This window comes from Oryx dammah, unplaced genomic scaffold (assembly GCF_014754425.2).
Source record: "Oryx dammah isolate SB20612 unplaced genomic scaffold, SCBI_Odam_1.1 HiC_scaffold_9, whole genome shotgun sequence".
NCBI lineage: Eukaryota > Metazoa > Chordata > Mammalia > Artiodactyla > Bovidae > Oryx > Oryx dammah.
The window spans coordinates 53,035,318-53,050,522 of record NW_024070193.1 but is presented as its reverse complement, the minus strand read 5'-3'; the positions used below and the strand labels follow the sequence as shown (position 1 = coordinate 53,050,522).

General features: G+C 45.7%; 1 protein-coding gene across 1 annotated transcript in view; it reads left to right on the top strand.

Moving 5' to 3' along the window:
- TRIM71 (tripartite motif containing 71) overlaps positions 1-15,205 on the top strand; it is a 61,781-nt gene that overhangs the window by 868 nt on the left and 45,708 nt on the right. The window contains exon 2 of the mRNA XM_040246314.1: positions 1-380. This exon is cut by the window's left edge and continues 23 nt beyond it. Within this exon, the coding sequence (XP_040102248.1) occupies positions 1-380 (380 nt within the window). The remainder of the gene's footprint in view (positions 381-15,205) is intronic.

Below are 15,205 nucleotides of genomic sequence, written 5' to 3'. Positions count from 1 at the left end.
CGGCGCCGCCGCCGCCGCTCCCGCCCGCACCGCCGCCGCCCGCGCCGCCCCGCTCGGCTCCCGGCGGCCCCGCAGGCTCCCCGTCGGCGCTGCTGTTGCGCCGGCCCCATGGCTGCAGCTCCTGCGACGAGGGCAACGCGGCCTCGTCGCGTTGCCTCGACTGCCAGGAGCACCTGTGCGACAACTGCGTTCGCGCGCACCAGCGCGTGCGCCTCACCAAGGACCACTACATCGAGCGCGGCCCGCCCGGCCCCGCCGCAGCCGCCGCCGTAGCGGCGGCGCAACAGCTCGGGCTCGGGCCGCCCTTCCCAGGCGCTCCCTTCTCCCTCCTCTCCGTCTTCCCGGAGCGCCTCGGCTTCTGCCAGCACCACGACGACGAGGTGAGTGCGGGGACCGCTCCCGCGGGGGACTGCGGCCCGGCGGCGTGGACAGCGAGTCTGGGCCCCAGGGGAAGCTGCGCGGGTGTTCCCAGGGGTCTCCGGGCAGGTCTCCAGCTGAGGGAGGGAGTCCTCTCCCCCTTCCGGATTTTTCCGTTTTTCTTTTTGACTACGTGGCAGTCGCTGCCATTGAGCCAACGACCCTGTGTGTGCGAAGAGGTGGCTTCTGTTTGCGGGCCTCAGAGGGTCCCAGAACGCGAACTCCCCCTCCTCCCACTTCCATATCTAATTTTCTGGCTGGCCAAACGTGGCAACCGCTGTCTCCAGTTATAGACAGGAGCTGGGGTAGCACAGATGTGTATGCCTCTGTACACCTGGCCTCCGTGGTGAGGGTCCCTACTCTGTTCTCCCAGACAGCTCCCGAGGTTGGAGATACCCCCCTCTTCAGAGACTGGTTTCCTCATTTCTGTTTGACAAAACGGGCAGGCTATTGTTTTAAGCAACACAAGGGATGGAGGTGTGTGTGTGTCTGTGTGCGTAGATCTGGTCTTGTGGGGGTACACTAGAGGCCTCCCAGCATACTGAGTTCTCCCATTTAGGTTTTTCCCCCACTTTAGTTTTTTTTGTTTAAAGTTCATCAATGGTTGCTTTTAAGTAAGGCATTGGCCAGGAGTTAGGGGGTCGAGTGGGTAAGTGGATACACGTGCCCGAAATGCCCTGGTTTTCCACGTGCGCGATCAGGAGGGCGGATTATACTTGTAGTTGGGATCTCTCCTTGTGTGGGATAAGCGGGCAGCTGCGGATCTGTGAGGGCCTCGGGCTCCCGAGGTTCCATTTCCGCAACGTGGAGAAGAAGCGCGTTCTGGCCCCTGAACCTCCCTTGTGTGGACATGAGCCTCGTGGGCCCACCGCTGCGCCCGGAGTTGCGGGTTGGGGGCGGGGGGGACCTTGCCGGTTGCCCTCACCCAGCTGGAAGTACTCGGGCCGCCCCGCCTGCCCCGGCCTCAGTCTCTCCGAGAACCGGTTTCCCAGGTTGGGAGGTGTCCCCACCCCGTTCAAAGCTTGAGGCTCGACTGCCCCTGGGGAACAAGCCGACCCCGGCTGCACGCGGCTCGAACCGGGCACGCAGAGCCCGAAGGCTGAAGGGCAGCCTTTGGGCTCACTTGGCTCTTGGCTGTTGGTGGAATAAACCTTTCTTGTATATTTTTCACCTCGTGTGCCACTTTAAAGATATTGGAGCCCATGAGTGGAAGGGGCCGAACGTTTTGAGGCTCAGCCTCTGCTGAGAGGGTCGGTGCCTTGATGCGATCTACCTGTAGTCCCTCGGGGGGACGTGATGCTAGAGCCTCGCCTTGCAAGGGAACAGGAGCCCTCGTGGGAGTCGCCGCCTGCGAGGTGGGGTGGGCGTGCTGGCTGCGAGCGCGGCTGAGGCTTGCCCCGCGCAGTCTTTTCCACTTCTAACCTGTTATTTGGGGAGGAGGGCGGAGCTATTGCCTGCTGGCCTTAAGCCGGCTTCTCCTATTGGAAAAAAGTTGAAATTCTAATCTACTTGCTGTGGACCCCTCATTTTCAAAGTTTCTTTCTAGGTACGAAGCCTAGGCGGGCCGTTATTCTTTGCCTTCCTTTTTTAAAGCTTTGAATGGACTTTCTGAAAGTTTTCCCACATTCAGGGCTGAATGTTTCTAGCAGATTCTTTCAAAAAATGGTTTGAGGTAAAAGCGATCTGAATCCCAATCCCAGGAATGGAAAGAGGGAACCAACTCACTGGGAAGTTTAGTGTCAGGGGGGAGGAGGCGGGAGAGGGCGCCTCGAATCCGCTGCAGTTTCCCTCCTGGCAGGGGCGTAGATGGAACCCTCCCTCTCAGCAGTTGAGTTTAAATGTCAGGTTTTATTTATATTCCCAGTTAAAGATCCGTATACGTTTTATTTGGGTTAAAACAGTACATGCTCAGTGTTGCCAGACTTGTAAAAGGTTTATATACTTTTCAAATTATAAAACCATTCAAATGGTATGGGAGTGTGTGAAGTGAGCGGTGTTCCCCTCACCCTGGGAGGTACCTGGATGCCCTGAACATTTCGGTTTTTTAACGTGTGCAGTTCTGGTGAAGTTGTTGGGCAGAGGCATTAAGATCCTACACTGTTAGACCAACTATCCTTTAAAAACATGAAATTTTCTCAGTTTTGAGCAAACTCTACTCCCCCTGCCTCCCTTTTGGTTTTAAAGAAGAAACCTTGGAAATTAATTTTTAGATCTTTTTAATCTTTTCTGGGTTTGGAATGTTACCGAATTTAATTAAAGGGACAGACCAGGGCTGTGAATGGGAAAGTCAGATGTTCAGAGGAAAAGCACCTGGTTCACCCAGGGGGTCCCACTCCCGGCCTAAATTCTTCTCTCTTTCCAAGGGAGTGATCCTTAATAGTTTCAGAATGATGTGCCTTTAGAAAGCCCCTTTTCCGATTGGGAAAAGAGCCTGAGGTCACTATGGGAGATGACCACCTTGTTCTCTGATAGTGATGGAAGGAATGCCTAAATCCTTGTTTTTTAGTGGGTACAGTGTGCTTCGATTTTTCAAATGTGCTGTTCTTCTGAGTTGCTCCGGTGTCAACATGGTCCATGAAATAATTCAGCGTGCCCTTGTCTGATGGTGATGCCACCTGACCTTGGGCAGGGGGACCCCCATGCCTGGCTCTTCCCCTTTAATTTTAGGAAGAGTGCGTCCAACAGTTGGCATCTAGGAGGGTAGCCGGTCGTATCTCTTCCCCCAGACTGCGTTCCTTAAGCATCCCCGCCAGCGTAAGATGGTTCTCTGAGAGTTGGTTTAAAACATTAACCGGAAAACTAAAAGAAAGGAGCTGGGTTTTCCAACGGAATGAAGGTTGCTTCCCCCTACTCTGTATTTGGGGAACAAGCCGAGGTAAAAAACGAGAGTTTGGGTTATTCGCCTCGGTGGCGGTCAGTCCAAAAGGCCTGCTGGCGGGCAGCCTGGCTGAGAATGGAGCCGGGGTTGGGTGGTCGGCGCCCCGGGACCGCTGGCCGCGCGCCTCCCACGAGGCCCGGGAGAGGCGGGCGGAGGCGGCTCGACCTGTCCGGAGCCGGTCTCCGCCAGCCGGACGCACCGGGGCCGAGACAGGGTCGGCACGCATCTGCGGGGAGACCTGGGGCTCTGATCTGGACCGGAGCGCGCGGCTCCCGTCGTCACGAGGTGTCCTTTAATGTTGTGTTGCTTGCACGTGGGAAGCAAGCCCTTCCTTGGCTGCCTCGGAGGCGACACTGGGAGCAGAAAGGGTGTGTGTGTGTGTGTTCAGGGCCGGGCGGCAGCGTTTTGTAAATGGGAGAAGCTGAATTGGGGTCTGAGCCTGTTCCGGTCCCCGGAAAGGCCCTGTCACTTGGGAGTAGGGCAGGGGTGACCTAGTTGCCATCTTGAGCTGAAGGTTTCTTTGTAGACTCCGAAGATGGCAATGTTGGTTCTCAGTTAGAAAGGTGGGAGTAGGGGTGGATTTTCCTTAGTCTCCTGGATGGAAAGTGGGATGAAGGGACTAATGTAGTTTATTTCTGTGTGTGTGTAATAAACTCCCTGGAAGATAGGTTCTAGAATTCCAATTCCATATGATCCTAAATGTTGATCCCAAATATTGAGGAAACCACTCCAAAAATCAGCCCCAAACAACCTAGAGGAAGAAGGTTTGCTGCCTAAAATAATTGATTGTGGAATGTACTCTGGTATCTTATTTTGAATAAGTTCCTGTGAATGGGGACTTTACTCGAATTGGCATCAATATATTTTATTCTGTATTTGCAGAGGCTAAATTTTCTCAGGCATGCATCCATTTGTGTTTTAAAATTATATGTGTGTGCCTTGTAAATTGTAAAATTTATAGTAAGAGGTTTTTGTTTAAGGACAAGAGTAAAAAAATGGGTAAAAATGTGCATTCTAGTTGTTTCTGCTCTGCATCCTCAACCAGTTCAATAGGACTTGGTAGATGTGTGTCTGCTTAGCACACACATTTCACCTATTCACCAGAAAATCAGACCTTCCATACCTTGGAAATAGTTGGAAGGTTCCTGCTTTGAATCCAGTTCAGCAGGTGGACATTTGTAGATTGAAATCTGTTGAATTACGAAGATGCTTGAGGAAAATATCCGGGAGAGAAATGTTCACTATTGACTTCTCAATATGTTAATTTTGAATATAATCTCTACACTGTGAACTTAAAAAAAATTCACATGTGATTGGAGGAATGTGCCTGGTCTTCCATAAAATGCACAGAGATGAGTTTCACCAACATGGCTCCCAGGCAAGTGGCTAGTTTGGCAAGCTGTGCTGGTGAGGTTGCCTCACCGGCACGGCCGAGTCAAGAAAGGATGCTGGTGATACTGAGGCTGTTGTGGAGTAAACGCTGTCTCTGGAGACTTATGACCAGTTTTTCTTGCTAAGGAGTAAACACAAGTTTGAGAGTTGCATAGACTTGGTTTTGGTCCACAGGATCTTTATTTCCAATGCTAGGAATATATATTTTGCAAACAATGAAAATATTTTAGGGAGAAAATGGGTGCTTTCAGTTCGTTTGATAGCACTATACATTCTTTATGATTCAGTGTTTACAAGTTAAATAGTTGTAGGACTAAAGCAGTCTGAAAGTGTTTAAAGACTGAATAAAATTGCCTTTTTCCATCCCAGCTTTCCTTCCCATTTTAGTTACTTATAAATGCTAATTCCAGGGAGTCCTTTTCAGATTTCAGGGCACTAAAACCAACATAAAATGTAGTTTCCTAATTTCTCTGCACATGTAAAATTTTGAGCACAACTGTTTTGCTTTTTATGTTTTCATTAAAAAAAAGAAAAAAAACTACGCATATGTAGAAAGGGAGTTAGCTTTGGAGGAAGCCGTGAATGAGGTGAAATGGTTAAAATTCTTTTGTTGTTGAAATAGTTTGCCAGGAGAAGAAAGGGTTTATAAACTTTTTCTGCTTATGAAGAATTTTAACTTACTAGATAATTCTATATAGCTCTCACGTTTAATCCCCTCCAAGTTTTATTTCCTTTGGTGCTTACTGAAGTCACATGGGTTGCTTATTCTCACCAGTTCCTCTCACAGGGCAAGGTTTATTTCAGATGTATTCATTCTTAGGGAATAAAGGACCATTTCGATGTCATTCTTCATGACACTTGAACGAAAGATTGAGAAGAATTCTACCACGCAGGCGGTTTCCTCCTGCCTTTCCCCATGACACTAACAAAGAGTTCAGGGCTTGACTCACTGAGGCTGTTTGTGCCACCTCTGTTATTTTGGAAGGGAGCGAAAAGGTACTGATAAGGATAAACAGTCGCCCAAAGGGAGCAAGACGCCACCCTCGCAGCCCACTCTGTTCTGCCTTCCCTTGAGCTTTCAAGTTTTGTGACTTGGAGGAGGAAGCCTGAGCCATCTTTCCTCTTCAGTTGATGCGACCTCCCGCTTCTGCAGTCTTAAATTATTCTCCTCCCTTTGAGGTTTTGTCTGTACCCACAAACCTGGTTGACTGAAACCAGATTGACTGTTTTGATTGACAAGGCTCTGACTTGTTAACAGAAAAATTGGGAGGGGTGTGGGGGGTTGAGCGTAGGCAATTTACATCTGAAACTTTGGCTTAAACGCTATTCCAGCGTAATTCTTTGCCTTCTCAGAGGGCATCTTCCGCTTCCTTCGTGCTTTAGTTTGCTTGCAGCTGGCTTTGAGGGCAGGGTGGAATGAAATGGGAAGACCCCTAACTCCTGGCTTTCATCTCCCACTCAAACCCAGCTGAAATTTGGGGAGATTCTGGTTTAATCTGAAGCCATCAGAGCAGTGTTTTGTTTTGTCCTCTTTCATGTAGATTTTTCTTACCTGAGCGTCAGTTCCTAACGTGAGTCCTATTTTTAGTACTTCTGTATAATGATCCCAGTTTAAGGATCAGTAGAGACGAGAAATTAGTAATTTGTTCAAAAACAATTTTCCACACAGTTGCCCTAAGGAAGTGGTGTTCTTTTTTTTTTTTTAATTAATTAATTTTTTATTGAAGGATAACTGCTTTACAGAAGGAAGTGGTATTCTTTAGTGATACTGCTTTCAGTAATATACAGACTACAAGTTGAAGTTGTAAATACTGGAAAGAGGAGCCCTGATCATGAATAAGGGCATAACTTAATTCAAATTTTTTTGGCTACACCAGGGGGCATGTGGTATCTTAGTTCCCCAACCAGGTATCAAACCCATGCTCCCTGCAGGGGAAGTGCGGGAGTCTTAACCCCTGGACTGCCGGGGCTCAATTCTTGACTGTGATTGCTTATCTGACAAACTTGTGCAAATTGCACATTCTGCCAACACGAATGGGGCTTGCATGAAGCAGAGCAGTGCGCAGCAGACAGTGAAGTGCATCAGGTCAGTTGTGTAGACCCAGGGCTCCCTTCCTGGCTCCCACACCCTGTGAATTTTGAGGGTCCCCGAGTTGGTTTTGGAACCCCTGAGCCTCTGTCAAAGGTCAGCAACTGTAACCTTTAGTTGTTACTCCTGAAAAGTTCAGTCAGCCATTTCCTTCCATGTAGCCTTAACTGCTTGCAATTGAAGATGTGTGTGTGTGTGTGTGTATGTGTAGAAAAAGTCTGGACATGGAGATTTTGCTACACATGGATCTGATAGAACGTCTTCAGCACAGGTGTTTAAAAAAATCAGAATGGTGAAGAGGTGGCGTCAGCAGCCATGATGATGCTGTGTCTGGGCAGACCATATCAAAGATTTTGGTCTGTATTCTCTACCTCTCTTTAAGTGTCAGAGGAAGATCTTTTTCTGAGGGTCATTTCTAGGCTTGGACTGGATAAGTGCTGGGCAGAGAAGTGGATATAGTAGAGGAAATTTTGGTAGAAGTTGGAAAAATGTTTTTGTGGTGTTTCTTTAGGTTTATTTTTACTTAACCACTCTTAGACAATGTGGTTTTGAGATTCTTGTGCTGCCTTAGTTTTCTCATCTGTAACACTTTGCAGTGTTGTAAGCATTCCAATTAATGTATTTAAAGTGTCTTATAGCACACTAGAAGGCAATTGTAAATATTTAAAAAATAATTTATTTACTTGTTTGTGTTGGGTCTTAGCAGGCATGTGGATTTAGTTGCTCCCTGGCATGTGGGATCTTAGTTCCCCAACCACGGATGGAATCTGCTTCACCTGCATTGCTAAGGCAGATTCTTAACCACTGGATCACCAGGAAATCCCTGTAAACATTTTTTTTTTTAATGAAAAAAAAAAAAAGGATTTTCTTTATTGATGTGTAGTTCATTTACAATATTAATTTTTGTTATATAGCAAAGTAATTCAGTTGTACATATATACATTCTTTTTTCTTAGTATTTGTTTTCCATTATGGTTTATCATAGGATACTGCATAATGGTTCCCTGTGCTATACAATAGGACCTTGCTGTTTGTAATTAATAAGCTGTTGAGTTTTTTGAAGCAGACTCCTCACCCCATCCTTTTGCCTCCGAAGAGGATGTTGTAGAAGAAAACTATTTATTGATGTTGGAAACTGTGGCTTGTCAGTTTACTCTGGTCTAATTGGAAAGATGCAGGGATTCTTTCAAGTGGTGCAAGGTGAACTGAAGAAATACGCATAAACTTTATTTTACTCTAGAAAAACTAGCCCGCAACTTTAACTTCTGGGCTAGACCATCTCTGGGCTACAGGGCTCCCTGAACCTAGCGGAAAGATGGGCACAAGTGTGTTTAGAGGCTACATCAATGCCTGTGGCTTTTTTTTTTTTTTTTTTTTTTGGTGGAAGACCAGTGTTTGTGTTTACATTTTATATGATGTGTTGAGAATCATTAATCTTTAAAGTCTTGATCTTTTGGGGGACCGTGACATTTCAAGGAAAGAGATCAACTTGCTGCAGGGAACAGTTTGATTTCAGAGCCTGGAATATTTTATAAGCTCTAATTTCACGGTGTTGTCAGTTGCGTGTTTAGGTGTTCCCGAAGAGGAAACTTCAGTTATCACAAGAAAGGCCTTAAATCATTATATAAAAACTGCTACTTTGCAAATGGGGAGACAGGCTGGGGTGGTGAAGTGACTTTAGCAGGAACTTGCCTGGTCCAGCACTCTTTCGCTCTCCTAATTTATGTACAGTAGTTGGCAAATATATCATTATTATGTCTTAAAATATTTATGTATTGATTTGGCTGCACCACGTTTTAGTAGCGGCATAGGAACTCTTAGTTGCACCATGTGTAACTTAGTTCCCTGACCAGGGATGGAACCTGGACTCTGCATTGGGAGTGCAGTCTTAGCCAGGGAAGTCCAGAATTATATTTTTGATACTGGTCCTTAAAAGTCTGAAATTTAATGCTAAATTTATTGTTTGACTCTTTAGTTTCTTGTGTTTTATTTTGGTTTTGGTCTTTTTTTTTTAAGTTATTAAGGAGAAAATTAAATTACATACAAGTAATTTACAGCTGGAGCCTTCCTAGGCTCAGTGGTAAAGATGCCACCTGCCAGTGTAGGAAACACAGGTTCAGTCCCTGAGTTAGAAAGATCCCCTGGAAAAGGAAAGGGCAATCCACTCCAGTATTCTTGCCTGGAGAATTCCATGGACAGAGGAGCCTAGTGGGCTACAGTCCATGGGATCACAAAGAGTCAAACACGACTTTGAGAATGCACGCATAGGTACAGCTTGGCAAAAGCGAGTGTGACCATCGTTACTGTGACTGCCTCTCCTAGGGTTAATGTGTTGTCAGAGCAGTAATTTAGCAAGGAAGAGGTCTTGAGTTTAATCTCTTGAAATGATGCATAAGTCTCATAGGACATCTCTCAGTATCAAAGTGAGAAGGATGCTTCCTCGGCCAACCATCTCTAACACAGGCTCACCCTGTGGCCCCAGCACGTCAGAGCAAATATTCTAACACTAGTGGTTTGGGGCTCTTAGGCCAGATCTGGCCATGGTTGATGTTGGTGGCCTTAAGGACCAAATCGAGAAAGATGTTTTCTGGATTGCCGGTTCCCAGTGGTGATGGAAAATGGTGGTGCTGCCTTTATTTTGTTAAAAGAAACAAAGGCAACTTTTTCAAGCCACAGAATGGGAAGATGCTTGTAGCTTCTTGGTAAGAACACCTGGGCTGAAAGCCCAGTGTCACCCTGAAGTAACTGTGAGACCTTGGACAAGTCACTTATCCTTGATTTCTGACCTTTCAGATGGAAATGGTTGAAGTAGTTTTTGAGAACTGTTTATGGAAGGAAGTTATGATTTACATGAAGATGCTTTGAAGAAGGAGCTAGAAAAAATGTTTTCAGTATCGTGAAAAAAATTTGGCTTCAACTTTTCCTGCAAGTTGCAAACGGGTAAAATTCCTTCTTTGTGAAATTAAATAAGCTGCTTATCTTTCTTAAAAAATGTTTTCTGGTTGATGGCCAAATGATAGTTGATACCATGAAATAATTCAGGCAGTTCCTTATTGCTCAGAGGACTTGATGTGTTAAGATTTGTGATTGAAACACTTGGATGTCTGATGCTTAGAATTGTGCTCTTTGCCAAGCCTCTGGTTAGTCTTTGCTGGGAGGATGGAACTGGAAGAAAGTGGTTTGAGTGGGGACAGAGGGATCCTTGGCTTCCTGTGTGGCTACTTTTTATGTGGTTTTATTTACATTACTAGAGGAAATCTAAACGTTAAAGCAAGCTCTCCCGGCATCTGAACAGGTTCTGATAGGGAGGTGAGTTTGGGCTGAAAGACAGGAATCTTGGAGAGTGATGGGATTTAGGTAAAAGATGGAAAGAAGGCAGGAGTGGCTTTGGCTTCTAGCAGCCTGCATCGGCTTGACTATAGAGTGTTTGTGATCACGATCTTTTATCTGATTTTGCCTTTCAGCATCCCTAAGAAAGGTGTTAGGCTCCTCCTCCCCATCTTGTAAAATTGAAGTATAGTTGATTTTACAGTAGTGTGTTAATTTCAGGTGCACAGCATAGTGATTGAGTATTTTTATAGATTATGTTATTACTAAATAATGAGTATGATTTCCTCTGCTGTACAGTATATCCTTGCTGCTTGTCCATTTCACACACAGTGCTTTGTCCCTGTTAATCCCCTACCCCAATCTTGCCCCTCCCCACTGGTAACCTCTAGTTTGTTTTCTGTCTGCATGTTTCTGTTCTGCTGTTGCATGCTTTTTATTTTTTAGATTCCACAAGTAAGTGATGTCATACCTTTTGTCTTTTTTCACTAAGCATATTATATTCTCTGGGTCCATTTACATTGCTGCACGTGGCAAAGTTTCATTCTTTCTGTGGCTGAGTTGTGTGTGTGTGTGTGTGTGTGTATCTTTTATCCCTCTATCGATGGACACTTCGGTTGCTTTCTTGTCTTAGTTATGGTAAATAGTGCTGCTGTGAACATTGGGTGCAGGTATCTTTTGAAATTTTAGTTTTTCCAGATACCTATCTAAGAGTGAAATAGTTTTAGGAGTCCATTCCTTTTTTTTTTTTTCCCCCTCCTGCACACCTTGCGTGATCTCCCTTCCCTGACCAGGGATCAGACTCAGTAGCTGCAGTGAAAGCTCTGAGCCATAACCACTGGACTGCCAGGGAATTCCCATTTTTACCCTTTTTAGGAGAGTGGCTACTGACATATAGAGAAATAGCTTATCAGTCTGGAGCTAGAGCCACATTTAGTTACTTTAACAGGTAATTTAATGTAAAGCATTATTGACTGTTATTTGAGTTCTTCGTGAGTTTTTAGCAGGGAAATTGCAATGCAAGGGGAGACACTACTTGCGTGCCTGGCTGACAGGTAGCAGCTGTGGGAAGCAGCTCCTCTCCTTGGGTAGGGAGATGAGACGAGGAAAAAGTTGGAGTTAATACTCCTGTGGGTCCGGTCAGCGTTAGAAACCTGGAATCAGGTGCTGCCACTGAAACGACTCGTGACTGTGGATTAGAGAAGTCTGTTGAAGGAAGTGCCCACCCAGGAAGCAGAACTCATAGAGCAAAACCTTTCTCCCCGTCAAGTTCCCTAGAGTCACAGGGATGCAGCTGGCAAAGCAGAGGTGTGGCCCACTCAGGGGGGTTGGTTTAAGCTAAGAGGCAGTCAGAGCTCAGTAAGCAGCGCTGCGTGGAAGATGGACTCCCACTTGGTGCTTGATTCCATTTGAAAATTTCATGAAAACATGGGGGAGACCCTGGGCTGAGGAGGAGTAGAACATAGCCGGAGTTAAGTACCCAGTCCCGTCGGTGTGTTCACGCTCTTACTAACCCAGCTTACTATTTACTTGCCAGCAGGCAGCACTCAGCCCACGCCCTGTGCTTACTTACAGGGGGGACACAGCCTCTGTTGTTTCCGGACCTGTGTGTGTCCTCCCGTGTGTGTGTGGTCAGGTTCCGTCGTGTGGCTGTAGCCCTGTTTGCTTCTCCAGAGGATCTTCCTGTCCCAGGGACTGAAGCCACATCTCCTGTGGCTCTTGGATTGCAGGCAGATTCTTTACCACTGAGCCACCTGGGAAACCCTCTGTCCTCCGCACTTGTTTGTATAAATTAGACAGTTTTAAGTAAAAATGAAATCAGTGCAGAAAATGTCTGTGTAAGCAGGCCTGTAAGCCTGTGAAGTCAGCTTTGGTGTAAAGTAGGAAGCCCTGGGGACGGAGCAGTGAGCAGAACAGCCGTGAATTCTTTTTTCTTCATGGGGCTTGTTTATCCAGCCACCTTGGGACTGGGGGACTCGCCCTTCTTCACAAGCAGTGCTCTGGGCCGACAGCTCTGGTGTATAGGGACTGCTGTGAGAACCTCCGTGACTGCCCTCTAGACCCTTCCAGCCCATCAGGGCTCTGACCTCATGGAGGGGAGGAGCCTTGGCCCTGCAGGAAGGAGCTCGGGTCCCTGCTTCCCCTTCCTCTCCTCCGCCTTTGGGATGACCTGCCCCCCAGGCTTTGTCCTACAGTTGAGGGGGCAATTTCACCTGCAGAGCCCAAGGCTGAGAGGGAAAACCTCACTTCTGACTAAGTTCAGTGATTTCTTCTTGTGTGCTTTTGGCATTGGTTTTTGCGTATTGAGGTAAACATATACATCGTAAAATTGATCTTTTTTTTTTTTTTTTAGCGTACACTTCTTCACCTCTTGACAAGGGCGGAGAGTGCCATCACTCCACGCTCTAAAGAGCACCTCATCACCCCACAATACCCGTCTCAGAGTCTCAGGCAGCCTCCGACCTCTTCTCCAGTCCTCTGGTGTGGTCTTCTCCAGGGGTCATGGAATGGAATCTGAGAGCGTTGGATCCTCGAATCGGAGCCTTTTCCCCTTGCCAGGCTGCGTCCGCAGGTCCTCGCAGGTGGCAGGTGGCTGGTGTCAGCGGCTCCTCCCTGTTTCTTGCGGAGTAGTTTTCCACTGTACCATAGTTTTCACGTTCCCCAGCTGAAGGGCTCTTGTGTTTCCTCTTTTCAGCGATGGTGACTGTGTTGATGCCTGAAATAGGAGCAGTGCTGTGTTGGGTCTTGGTGGTCACTGTCACCAGCTGGAGCCCCCATTTTCATCCTGGAACATTTGTCAGCAAAATTGAGTGGCTCTGAGACTCTAGTTCCCACATCACTCTGTAGGATGCTAACGGTTTCATTTGTCTGCCTAGGGCTGTCCTTTTTGTTTGAGGATCAGATGGGGTATTTCCTGATGAAAAAATGCAGGGTACACTACATATATATTTACATGAACAACAAGGACCCACTGTAGAGCACAGTGGGTGATCTGTACTCAGTATTTTGTGTTAACCTATAAGGGAAAAGAATCTGAAAAGGAAGGAATATGTACTTTCACGTATGTGTGAAACTGAATCCTTGCGCCATATGCCTGACACTAACATGATACTGTAAATCATCTTTTCTTTTTTTAATACAAAATTTAAAAAGTTTAAGTGAAGACAGAAATTCAAAGTTCAGGAGCTGCTTTGGAGGCTGTGCTGTAGGGGGACAGGGGAAGCACCTGTCTGCCCCCCATTAGCCTTGCCCTTTGTTGATTTTTTTTTCCTCTGCCTTTTATTAATAACTTTTCAGAACAATTCTCTTTGGTCTTTATTTCCATTTTATTATCAACTTTATCAGAGCTTTCAGGAGGCATATACATACAAAGAGGAAAATTTGTTTTACCAGTTTAACCAGATTTTTTAAAAGCCACATGGGTGCACGTAAAAAAAAAAATATAACTCTGATCAGTGATGGACCACCGCAAATATCTGGCGCTTTTAGGGGAATCCTGGAAAGAATCGCCTCCATGGAGTGTAGATGGAAAAGCGTCTCCATTTTAAATGGGAGATTAATAGGGGAAAGGGACGTTTCATATTGAGGTTGTTGATATTTATGGTGGTGAATAGAAACCAAGTTATGAGGGCCTAGCAGAATCCTTTCTGAGCCTGAGATAGCAGTTCATTGTAGGCAACATTTGAGGTTCACAACAGCTGCTAAGTCTCTAATCTTGTTATTCACCCTTAAGTATGCTGTACAGTAAAAAGACAGATGTGCCTTGAGATCTAAGAACTGAGGTGAAGTTAATTCCATTGAAATGTTAGTAACATACAGGGACAGGCAAAGAATGGTTCTCTGCATCTGGGCATCTCAGACTGAAAATGCAGCTTGTTCAGAATTTGGAAAGTAACCATTTTTCCCTCATAAAAGGAGGGATGGTGTTCACACCGACTGTTTCCAGCATTCATGTGTTTCCTCCCCCTGCATTGATTGTATGGGGTCTACTGCAGAAGCAAGCGCAGAATTTTTCTGAATGTAATGTTCATCAGTGTCTATTTGTTCTAGCCCCCTGGAACTTCTTTTCAGGGTTTTTTTTTTAGATTTTTTTGCCTGTTGGGATGCAAAATCAATTCTCTTCTTCTCCACCAAAGGAAAAAAAAAGTCGTGGAAAGCAGCAGAGAAATATATGGGAATAAAATCTAAGGACCGTGTAAGATGGAACAATGAGGATGAGGAGGGGATATTTGGCCTTAGTTTGGGAGAAAGGATTGCGTTTCCAACTCAATACAATACAAGCCCCGATGTTGGCTTGTATAACTTGGTGAGGCTTGGGTGTTGCATGGGGGTAAGCCCACAGTATTCTGAGGTTCCAACAGGTTAAGAAAACAGGAGTCTCAAAAATAACTGGGGCGATATCTCTGTCCTGTCTGCCAAGCTTTTCTCATTTTGGTTCCTTGACTTTCAGTTGGCACTTGTACGTGTTGCCACTCACGGTGGGAAGTTCTCACCCTGTCTTGGGGTTAAAGGCAGACAGGTTTGCCACAGTGAACTCAAAAGAGGAACCCGTATGAGTGAGTGATTAATAAAAACCATTCAACATTTGCAAACATTTGATAGGGTCCGTGAAAGGGGGAAGAGGGAACAGTTTTGTTTTAAATATGTGTTCTTTTAACAACATGGAGAAGTTTTTTTCCTTTCTTTCTTAACTGACTTGGGTTTTTTTTCCTTAACTGCCGTTTTGTTTTGCTTTTTCCTTACCTGAGTTGTGTTTAAGACTTCCCAGCGCTTGTCATTCTGGGTGGTGATTTTTCTGAATATGTATATGTCTGTGACTGTTATTTATTTGACCTTTCCTTCCTTCCTTCAGCATGCTCAGCTTGTAGCTGCTGGATGAATGAAAAATTGAGAGTTTTCTCAGAGCTACTTTGTGTTCCCTCCCAGGAATACTTGATTTGGTCCACTGAACTTGAATCCTTATTTAATTATGCAAGTAACACATAAATATCTTTGTTAGGATGATCTGTAAGAAACTTTTTATAAGTATACCCCCAGACCTACTTCTTCCCAAAGTGTGTAATTTGGGTGTGTTTCCTACCAAACCTTTACACCTATTCACA